The following is a 12376-nucleotide window of genomic DNA, read 5'->3' on the forward strand; positions in this document are numbered from 1 at the left end:
TTTTTATTTATTTATGAGAGAGAGACAGAGCACAAGCAGGGAAGGAGCAGAGAGAGAGGGAGACATAGAATCTGAAGCAGGCTCTATGCTCTGAGCTGTCAGCAATGAGCCCAACGTGGGACTCAAACTCACAAACCCAGAGATCATGACCTGAGCCGTTATCAGATGCTCAACCGACTGAGCCACCCAGGCGCCCCTGTCCTGTGTGTTTCTAAAATCTGAACCTTAACTGTAAGACTTAAATTATTCAGAAGCAAAAGTAAAATAATGAAGTGCACCAAAACTCTAAGCCTCCACAACCTCTCACAACTTGGAAGCATCTTCTTTTTATTTAAAAAATGTTACTTAATATATGCAGAGTTGTAGACATTCAAGAACTACACCATGAATTCTTGTAATTCTCCTATAAATAGTATCATTTAATGATAATCACTTTCATTAAGTGAACTAAATAATATTCTACCTATTTCAGCCATTTTACTCTATTTCCTTTAGCAATATTTCAGTTTTGAAGTTATGATGATGTCTGTCTTCACAGGCTTTAGAAGTGAAACCATAATGAAGTTTTAACATTGAGATGGTTTTCCATATTATGGACCTATGAACTGATAAACAAAAAGTTTGTTTATCAAACTCTTGGGTAATATCCGATTAAACAAAGCTCAAATTTACACTCATTTTCTCATATAAAAAAACACAATACAGTGGACAAGTGATTTATCTTCACTTTTCTAGAAGTAGATTCTTTTTTCTAATTTTTAAAAAAAAAATTTTTTTTTTTAAATTTATTTCTAGGAGAGAGAGAGAGACAGCGTGAGCAGGGGAGGGTCAGAGAGAGAGGGAGTCACAGACTCTGAAACAGGCTCCAGGCTCTGAGCTGGCAGTGAGCACAGAGCCCGAGGCGGGGCTCGAACCCACGAACCGCAAGATCATGACCTAAGTGAAAGTCGGACGCTTAACCGACTAAGCCACCCAGGCGCCCCTCTAGAAGTAGATTTTAGTAAGACACATAAGCACACACACACACAGTTATTCAGTTTCAAATGAAATATTTTTGGTCTCTATCATAGAGTGACTTCTCAATTTGAAACCCTCCAAAGATCTGCAATTTAAAAAGTAAAAAAGAACAAAGTGTTTCAAAACACATGATAAGTGCCTAAAACAATTACTTGCTAATGTTCAACACTGATCAAGTTCATCAAAAATACTTGTATTTGTGGGGTTGCCTGGGTGGCTCAGTCAGTTAAGCATCTGACTTCGGCTCACCCACATCAGGCTGTCTGGTGACAGCACAGAGCCTACTTCAGATCCTTTGTCCCCGCTCTCTGCCCCTCCCCTGCTCTCTCTCTCTCAAAAGTAAATATACATTAAAAAAATAAAAAGAGATCTCTTTTAAAAAGTTTCTATTTGGTGAAATAAAGACCCAAAAATTTTTAAAGAAATAATCCATTTTGTCAAAACAGTATAGTTTTAACTGAAAACAAAGATACTGTTTTGCTGAAAACAAAGATATATCCTAATTTTGAGTAACAGCTAAGTTATAAAACAAGTAAAAATGCTACTTCAAGTTATAAAGAAAAATGGAAATGACAAAAATTTTAATGAATTCCATAATCTGGACTGAGGTTAATGTGTGTACATTTTTTACATAAATAAGCTACCATGAGAGTAATAACTGTAATGTTTTATCAAAGATTGGTTAAAGCAGCTGCTGTAATAAAAAGTTTTAGTTACTTGCCTTGTAGTACCAATCCTGGAATTTCTTACAGCAGTCTTCACTACAGAAATCTCTCACGACACCATCAAGTTCTTTAGTTGCTCCCTTCTTACACAGTTGAGAGCAATAGTTGCAAGTAACACATCTCAATCCTAAACGTCGCGCAAAATCTTGTTTATACAATAGTTTGCAGCCTGAAAAATACGAAGTTTTAATATTAAAACAAAACAAAGGAAAAAAAAACACATCAACAAAGTGCTTATAGGTCAAATAGATCATTAGCTTTACAAAAGAGTCTATATGTTCACATACAAAGTCTTTTTCTCCTAATCAAAACTGAAATCTATTATGATCAACAACAACCTATAAATGTTGGAACAGAATATGGAATATTTTATTAGATCTCATGTGAATTCAAATAATGTTCTAAGACTTTCAAATCTAGCAATGTTGCATAACTATTTTGTTTGCTCTATTTAAATATAAGTATCATACAGTAAACACACCACAAATAGGCATTAGAGAAATGAAAGAATGTAGACTGTTGAGAAGCACTGAGTAAACATAAAGTTATACTCAGCTAAGTAGTCATTTTACCCAAAATTTCTAGCCTTACCTTTCTCTATCACCCTACATGGACCTTCAGGGAAGAAAAACTGATTTATAGACTTGTTTAGAGAAAACACTATTATTCTTGTGATAATATATTTCTTTTGTCTATTATATGAATGCGGTATTTTAAGTGTTTTTACATATCAGCCTTAATTGCTATAATATCTCTCTCTGTAAGAATTAAATAAAGTTTTGGGGCACCTGAATGGCTCAGTTGGTTAAGTGACTCTCAATTTCATCTCAGTTCATGATCTCACAGTCCATGGGACCAAGCCCTGCATCAGGCTCAGTGCTGGCAATGTGGAGCCTACTTGGGCTTCTCCCTCCCTGTCTCTCAATTAAACTTTAAAAAAAAAAAAAAAAAAAAAAGAACTAAATAAGTTTCCATACTTTTACTCATGCTGTGCCACTAAGAATGACCTTGCTCTCATATCTACTGAAATCCTCCCCATCGCTTAATAAGGAGTTCCAATTACACCTACTCCACAAACTCTGCCGTCTAACTCAGTTTTAAATAATCCTTCTTATCTGAACTCAAACTGTACTGTTTTCTATTACCTTATTTGGCAATTATTTATATACTGTCCTATGACTTGTTTCTCTGTTATCTTAAACTGTATTTAAAAATCTTTTTAACATTTTACCTTTATTAAAGCTTTATCTTTCTAATTAGACTTTGCTGGTGGTATTACATGTTCTGTTATTTCTGCCAAGTTCCAACAGAGAACTCGGTGTAGTCAGAGAAAGCTCAAAATATATTACTGAAGAGGAAAAAGACACACATCGTTTTTAAACTTTTATTGCCTAAAGACGCAAGTCCCTCTAATTGAAAACTCTCTTTAATGTCAATTCTCTATATGCTGCTATTGTCTATTCATTTTAATAAAATCCACATAATCTAAATGATACAAGATCATGTATGGGTATGTTAGCCATCAACACCAGTATGTTCAGATTTATGAATCACTAAAGATTCTCAATGCATACACATTTAGGTATAATAAGTTAATCAATCTTTTCAATGAAATATTATGTTACATTTCATCACAGCTGTGATCTTAATAGTGAGCATGGTTACCTTTCTCATTCCAGGTGAAAGGTATTTAATTAACCCTATAAATGCAGGAGTGCCTTGTTTTATGAGCAGTACCCTCTTTTATACGTAACCTTATTGTGTGAAACGTAGAACATAATAGACAAAGGCACTAACTGAATAGACAGATCATCTTTTGGGCTTTTGGTCATTCACCACTGCTGGCACTTGGGACTTTTCAACCTTCTTCTTGCCCTAACAGTAGAAAACCATGTAAAACATGGATCCGGGGGGGGAAAAAACCTAACTAGGAAACACAGAGGAGGACAGCAGATAGGAAAGCTGGGAGAGTTCTGTGCCTAGGACCAAAGAAAGAATAGAAAGTAAAACCCAGTGTAGAGCAAGTATGTGACATTTGGGGGAAAAGTAGTAATAACAAGAGCCCCAAATCCATAGTTACAATCCTGGTTCCTATCTCTGGAAAATTAGAACTGAGAACAGAAGTTCATTTCTATAATCAGCTGCGTGGCACCAGAGCAACAAAGGCGGAAATGAGAGGAAAAAGACTTCGTGAACATGCAACAGAGTCAGCATTTGCCTGGCATTCCAAATTGAAAACTAAAAGTATTTTTCCATCGTAGTAATGCCTCATATGATTTTCCTTCTGGTAGACTGAAAATCTTTGTAGGCTAGGCAGTAAGCTGGGCAAGAAAATGAACCCACTGGAAAATACTTCTATTCCAAATCCAAATTTGACATATGATAATGCTTTTATTTTCAAAACTTCTTTTCAATGGAAAAAAGGTTATCAAATTTTTAGAGATAAAACACCTTGAGGCCCAGAGGTCTACAAATTAAGATAACAAAACAAGTCAGAAAATCAAATTCAATTTTTTTTTGTTTAGCTACACTAAAATTATACAGCTACCCTGGACACACATCATTATAGATTTGAAAATAGTATGGCAAAAAATTAACATTAAATATTAATAAAAGTTATGAACACTGTATATACACTTGCCTTCACTACAGAAAGGTCTCTTAACGCCAGAGAAATTTACTGTTTCATGAAGAGTCTTCTCCTCTTGACAGTATTCGCAATATGTAACTATGCAATGCAACTTCTTATAGTCATCTGAACAAGTTTTGCTGCAGAATTGATGCACTTTGTTCTAAATGCACAACGGGAACCTTGGTAAGTATATGATAACCACCTCAAGAAAAAGTTTAAGAAATAAACAAGCCACTTTTATTGAAATAAACTTAAATCATTTACCTAGTTAATGTGATTGATAATCCCTGGGGATACATTTTCTATAGGCCACAGGTAGCTAATTTAACTAATTTTACTGCTATATTTAGACATAACTCCACAAAATTCAATACCATTATCTACCCCAAAATTACTCAGTAAAATAGTAAAGGTACCACTAAAATAAGATGGAAGTCTGGTGTTGCTAAGGGAACTAGAGGAATGGGCAGAAAGCAATGGAAGATAAAACATGGGTAAACTACAAAATGATAAGAAATATGACATTAACACCAGTTTCACTCAAAAAGAAATATTCTTTGTGGGTATAGTCAAGTAGACTCCATCACATTCCTATCACAGACCTATTATGGATAAAGTACTCAATTTGGGGCCATCATAAAGTATGCTACTAAACTTGAGACTGAGTTGGTCACCTTAAATGGAGCTAGGATTGTATTATTTAGTTATTTCTCCTGGCCCCAAACCTTATTATAAAGCCAGAGCTATACTCTCCAAATATGTAGCCAAACGCAATCAAGTTAAAATTTATAGGGCAGCAACTTTTCTCCTCTATTATTATGGAGGATACAGACTAGGTCTAATCCGTCTACCTAACCCTTGGCAAAGATAGCTGAAGACCAAGATAAGGAAGGTGAAAGAGTCTAGGAAGCAACTCAAGCAGTAAGGCAATCATCAGTGGAAAATTGCCCCATCCTGGACATATAACTTATAAAAGGAAAAACAGCAACAAAGAAACCACAACTGCCAACCATGGAATGAGAAGAAAGAGGCCCCTGAATTCTCAAACACCTGAGGAAATGGCTCAACTCTCATTCAGTTTGGTAGACAATATTTATTAACTCCTTCTAATACTTAACCTCTCCATGTAAATAAAAGCAACACCAAGACTACAGAAGCCACGTAGCTCTAACATGGAGATCGATAGAAAGGACCTCCATTTCATCTAGTATTATCAAAATTGAGTTCAGGCAAGATCTTTATCCCCTATGTGATATTATCCCATGTGTTTGCTTATGGATTTCATTCCTCATTCCCCACCACTCCTTTATTCTTACTAGGCCTTCAGAATTTCCCTGCTCTGATTTAGAGGGAATCACAGTCACTAAAAATCATACTGGGTGCCAACAGCAGTCTCCAAGAATAACTGGTTTAAATGCTTGAGAAAGCACCAAGCTAAATAACAATTTATTGTTAGTGCTATGTCTTATACACCATTTCATCACATATTCCATGTCATCAAAAAGGGAGAAAAGAAAAAATGGCCAAAGATGAACACTGATCAAAAAAGCAGTGTTCAGCCAGGTCCACCTGTCTGTTAATCCATCCATCTGTCAATCCATCCATCTTTCCATCACTACTCCCTTATTTAAGTAAACACTAATGATAGGATTTTTGCAAATGTCAAAAATATATGTAAAACTATTTAAAGAAAGAGTGATGAGAAGGGAAAATAAAATAAATTTATATTAGGATTCTTTTATTAAAACAATCATAAAATGTTAAATGACAACATGTTAAGTGACTAACAAATCCTAATTTGTACAGGTAGCAGGCAATTCAAAATATTATAGTTCGAAGACAATATTTATTAAGATGAGGGTAAAAATGGAAAAATGAAATACAAACAGATGTTCCAGGTATGTAGCTAAACAAAGTAACATTCCATACACTATTACAAACATAATGTCAATATGTGAACATGACTTCAATAATTTTTGTTTGACCTACAAATAAACATGCCCTTGGTTGATGCTATTCCCACACAAAAGAAAGCAAATAATTCAATCATCACAAATTCTGAAGAATCCTTATCCACTACTTAAGAGATCCTCAAACTGAAACACCATTATTATTTTACTATACTCTCATTTAAGCAAGATAATATAAATAACAAAACTGAACTTACCTCCCATTCCAGGATTTCTGGCTTTGAACAAAAGGAATTTTTGCAATAGTTGCATTTTAACTGAATATCACTTGGAGCTACAAACTGGCCATTTGAAGATGACTGCATACTTAGAGCCTAAAACAAAGAACAAAACATACTGAGTCTGACACAGATTTTAGAATTTTTAACTACTGCCAAATATTAACTATGTCCAGAAAACAGTATCTTGCTTAAATATTTCCTCAACATATAAAATTACATTTCTGAATTTTGTCACACTAGTGGGGTACCTGGGAGGCTCAGTAGGTTGAGCATCCAACTTTGGCTCAAGTCAGAATCTCACAGTTCGTGAGTTCGAGCACCCCTTCAGGCACTTTGCTGTCAGCACAGTCTGCTTCAGATTTTCTGTCTGTCCCTCTTTCTGCCCCTACCCCATCACGTGCGTGCACACACGCTCTTTCTCTCTCAAAAATAAATAAAACATTAAAAATAAAAAATAAAAATTACACTAGTACACTAAGTTTTATGAAATCAAAATTCTTTTACTACAGGATTACTAAGACCTATTTAAAGTAATATGAAAAAGGAAAAAATATGCAGTTCAAGTATGATATTTTTCTCTTTAAGAAAATGTAAACAAGAGTTAATAGTTAACCAAGTTCTGAACAAGTAATTAAATCTTTAAAAAAGACTAGCTTCTAGTTCTCTCCAATAGTTATTTTAAGTAGTAATTTGTCCCATATGCAATACTGCTATCATTTTCATTCCAATTCCATCAGGGAAAACAGCCTATAATACTTTTTAACACTGGTCACTTTTATTTTTCCTTTTACAAAGTTAGGGGAAAAAAGAATTAACAAACTGGTATCGGTAACAATAGTCTTAATTTTGTTACATTTTTAAAAAGTTCAAACAATATACAGAATACGAGAAGATATAAGCATATGAGTTTTAAAAGTTTTGTTCTGGGGCACCTGGGTGGGTCAGTTAAGACTCTGACTTCGGCCCAGGTCATGATCTCACGGTTCATAGGTTCAAGCCCCATGACGGGCTCTCTGCTGTCAGCTAGCTCAGGGCCTGGAGCCTGCTTCTGATTCTGTGTCTCCCTCTCTCTCTGACCCTCCCCTGCTCACGCTGTCTCTCTCACTCTCTCTCTCTCTCTCTCAGAAAAAAAAAATGTTAAAAATAAATAACTAAAAGTTTTGTTCTAATTTCTAACATGAACAGTGACTATATTGGTACTTAATCTTCATTATCTAATATGTTACATGTTACATATAATCTTCAGAATATGTATTTTTTTCAGGGTGGCAGGTAAGAGAGGAAAAAAAAACGTTTATTAAAAAAACTGGGGGGCATTTGTGTGACTTAGTTGGTTAAGCGTCCAGCTCTTGGTTCCAGCTCAGGTCATGATCTCAGTCTGTGAAATCAAGCCCCCGGCAGGCTCTGCACTCCTGCTTGGGATCCTCTCTCTGCCTCTTCCCTGCTCGCATGCACACATGCACACTCAAATAAACAAACATAAAAAAAAAAAAAAAAAAGATGTTTTTAAAACATTTATTAAAACTTCTACATACAACATACAACACAATCAAGATTTGTGAAAAAAAACAAAACATGCAGATTTAAGATAATAACTGTCAGGTGAATAAATTTTTTTAATAAACACCAGCAACAGTGTCCTTGAGTTTCAAAAACACTGCAAGTCCATTAAATTTAAGTAATCTTTCAAAACAAATGAAATACTACCCTATTGCCTTATTTTGAAATGGAACAGCTTCTAATGAAGACATTAACATAAAGTTCAAAATCTATGGTTTGCTTTAAGATATCGAGAAAGGAAAAAATGCTGCTTGTCTGTCTGTCAACACTGTATTACACTGATGCAGTTATAGTGATGAGGCTGCCTACTTGCTCATCTGGGTAGAAGAATCTACATTAAGTGTTTAACACATACAATGTATATATACGAATGGTCTCATCAAATCATAGGCAATACAAGTTGCAGTTAAATGAAAAAAGCAGTTAAAATATTTTCTGTTAACATTTCAAACATCAAAAAGTAATAAAGAAAGGTGAAGGCTGAGAAGCAGCACGCCAAAAACACATTATTCTCTCATCTAATCCTTCCTTATTCCTTAATTTCTAGTTTAGGAAAAGCCAACAAGTCAGAAACAGTATTTACCACTCTAAGGATTTTTCAATAGCCACAATCCCAACTTCCAAAATAAAAGTCTTGAATATAGCTTATTACCTCAACTCAGTGGAAGATATAACTATTAATGAAAACGACATTCACCTGGTTGAATTAAAAACACCTAAGATTAAATGCTAATAATGGTTATAACTACTGTTACATACTTAAGAGACTATACTTTCAGGTTAAATAACATAGAATAAATACAGTATCTGCAACATTGTGCAACTGCTGGAAGATTCACTATCATGGAGCATCTCTTTATGCACTGGCTTGAATCTCTGAGTAAATACCATGAATTTTTCATATATACCAGGTAAGCCTACTCATGCCACTTAACTAATGCTAAATCCCATTTCAACTATTCCTTCCTAGTGGTCAGTTTAAGTCTGAACACTTCCAGTAATATATCTGAAATTATCCATAATCCCAACTTTGAAGAACTATGACAGAAAGTTCTTTACCTTTATGAAAATGAAAAAGGTCTCCCTAAATTGATCTTGTATTAAATTCGGGCCCATTATAACAAGTCCAATCCCCCTTGTAATTGGCATATTTCTAATATATGAAGAAAACATTTATGCTCATCACTTCCAGGCTAAATATACCTACATCCTTCACCAATCTATCATAAAACAGAAGTCTCCCTAAGACTAACAGGTTATTGAATCCACTGACTAAGAAAATACTACACATCAGGCACCGAGCTCAATTACACTAAAGTTTATTTAGTGTAAATAAACTTCAAGTCTGTTATATAAACTACAATTGAAAAGTCAATCAGATTGTCCACGCCAAGCAGCAAGCATCTGCAGCCACGTCTATTACTGTGACTCTAGAATCTGCACCCAGAAGTTTGGCCCTCAACAAACTACATAGAAGTTAACATATTAAATAAAGATGAAGCATATTACACTGCTTATCTCCCATGTGTATTTTGTTGGGAGTAGGAGTGATCCAAAATAAATAACAAACCTGAAATTTAGCCACACAACTGGAATTGCAAAAGTTATACAGTTTCCCATCAGGCATTGTGGCTTGATACTGAGGTAAAGAGTTTCGCTTACAAAAATGGCAAATAATTCCCAAACCTAGAAGAGAAAAGGTACATATCTGATTTCATATAAAAGTAATAAAGTCTAAAAACAAATCCTAATTGAGAATAATTTTTAATGGAACCTTCTATAAACTATTCTTTTACTAAAATAAATTTCCAAGATGATGTTCACCTTAAAAAATACTTTTATAAAGAATCCAATATCATGTCTCCAAAACATATATGGATATATGAAACAATCTCAGTTTTAAACTGAGGAGAAAACATCTTTGCTAAGAATGCAGACATGGACAGAACTGCACCAGTAATTTAAAGAAAATTAAAGAAATATGGGATGGTCAAACACTAAAAAAGTCTGCAGTGGGGCATCTGGGTGGCTTAGTCAGTTAAGTGTATGACTTCAGCTCAGGTCATGATCTCCTGGTTCATGGGTTCGAGCCCTGCATTGGGCTCTGTGCTGACAGCTCAGAGCCTGGAGCCTGCTTCAGATTCTGTGTCTCCCTCTCTCTCTGCCCCTCCCCCGCTCACACTCTGTCTCTCTCAAAATTAACATTAAAAAAAAAATTTTTTTTTAAGTCTGCAATAAGAAAGTTTAATGTGATTATAAATAAAAAGCTTATGCAGGTAAAAACAAGTATTAAAACAAAGTTAAAGGGAAAGTGTAGTTAAGAAATTAGTCATGTTATTAAAGTTTTTTAACTTTCCAAATACCTGAAACTTACTTTGTGATTTTGCATATTTTGTCTTGTGACTGTTCATGCAAGCAGTTGAACAATATGGCTCCATATATCCATTAGGACCTATACATTGAGTCATATCAAAAAACCTGCACTGTGTTCGGCAACCAGTACAAGTGGTCAGTTTTCCATATTTCTACAATTTGAAACAAAAAAGAAAATTAAGAAAGTCACAATTTAATTAGGAAAAAATATATTTTTCAGTACACCTTTTCTCTCTGCAAAACAATTCTGTTAATCTCTAATCAGGTTTAGTGGGTCAGAAATCTTCATCTGGATGCAAACTGTTAACTGCAATGCTTCTAAATTAGGTTCAAACAAAAGTAATGATCTCAGCTAAGTCTCTTCCAAATCCTGGGCTTCTCACTATTAATCAGTTTAATAGAATCCCTATATAAAGGTAAGTAAAAACTGAAGAAAACAAAGACATGGTGTTTTCTGTTTACCATGATGACACACTTCTTTGTCATCTGACAGAAGAAATTAAATGTACCTATAAAATATAACCTTTAATAATCAAATGACTATGGTCCTTCAGAGAAAAATCTGATGTTAAATATTTTTTGCACTGACCGTGCTGCTGTCCCAAGAACTTGTGGAACTTCTCTTAAAACCAATTAACCACCTATGTGTACTGCATTTAAAATCTCATTCAACCACAATAAAACACCAAATTAAAAAAAATTTTTAGGGGCGCCTGGCTGGTCAGTTGGTTAAGCGTCTGACTTCAGCTCAGATCACGATCTCGTGGTTTGTGGGTTTGAGCCCCACATTAGGTTCTGAGCCTGGAGCCTGTTTCAGATTCTGTGTTTCACCCTCTCTCTGCCCCTCCCCTGCTCACACTCTGTCTCTAAAATAAATAAACATATAAAAAAATTATTTTTACTTTTTTTTAACTAAAAAAATCATTCAACATGTTTTAGGCTATTAACTAAAGCTAATAATTAGTCAATAGATAAGAATAGTCAATCCTTCTGGCAAGAGTGAATATTTGCCAACACAGAATTCAAAGAAACAAGGTAAAATATGATGATAAGACTAAAGGAGGTACACTTTGAAAATTACTAGACAAAAACAATTATTACTGAAATATACACAGTCTTACAAAAATACAATTCAGATGACCTGGTATGTTTATATGAACAACATGAATAGTCACAATTAGAAATCAAACATAAGGAAAAGCAATAGGTGCAACTTCTATTTGAGGTCTCTTCTGAGTGGTTATACAATCATCAAAACTAGTTAAATCAAATATCACGTATCATGTTGCAAAATAATTGTATCCACCTTTCTACCTGATGTTCAGATTATTTTACTCATCGTCATACTTAACAACATCCAGTACAATATGATATTAAAAGGCCTTAAAATATGCCATGGATGGATAACTAATAAATAGACATTAAAGATGATAAGCAGGCCAAAAATAAAAGGGGTAAACCGCGTGGACAAATTTCATCAGCGCCACAAGATTTTAGAAAATGAAGGTATTAAGTTGAAGGGAAATAACCAAAACAAGTAACTAACATCCACATCAAAAAAAGAAAAAGAAAAAAACTTTCTTACTATGCAACAAATAGATATTAAAAAAAAAAACAAAAACAAAAACAGCTATTTATGTGCCAGGAAGGTATGTTATATGCATTCTGGTACTATTAAAACAAAACAAAACTAAACAAAACAATGCTGTCTGTTTCTCATTTACTTAAGTATCGTATCACTTCAACAAAGCCCTAAGTTTTACTTTTCAAAGTAGAAATCAACCCATTCTTCAACCTCTGATAGACTGCAAAAGGAAATACTTAACAGGAAAAGAATGGAAACAAGGAACAAAAAAAAAAAAAAAAAAAGCTGCAACC

General features: G+C 34.3%; 1 protein-coding gene across 5 annotated transcripts in view; it reads right to left on the minus strand.

Moving 5' to 3' along the window:
• ZMYM2 (zinc finger MYM-type containing 2) overlaps positions 1-12376 on the minus strand; it is a 106537-nt gene that overhangs the window by 36998 nt on the left and 57163 nt on the right. For all 5 annotated transcript variants that reach the window (XM_077774729.1, XM_077774727.1, XM_077774730.1 and 2 more), the window contains 5 exons: positions 10500-10650; positions 9696-9811; positions 6542-6658; positions 4384-4534; positions 1739-1911 (listed from right to left, as the gene is read on the minus strand). In XM_077774729.1, the coding sequence (XP_077630855.1) occupies positions 1739-1911; positions 4384-4534; positions 6542-6658; positions 9696-9811; positions 10500-10650 (708 nt within the window). The remainder of the gene's footprint in view (positions 1-1738; positions 1912-4383; positions 4535-6541; positions 6659-9695; positions 9812-10499; positions 10651-12376) is intronic.

Source organism: Crocuta crocuta, unplaced genomic scaffold (assembly GCF_008692635.1).
Source record: "Crocuta crocuta isolate KB4526 unplaced genomic scaffold, BGI_CrCroc_1.0 scaffold277, whole genome shotgun sequence".
In the NCBI taxonomy this organism is placed as follows: domain Eukaryota; kingdom Metazoa; phylum Chordata; class Mammalia; order Carnivora; family Hyaenidae; genus Crocuta; species Crocuta crocuta.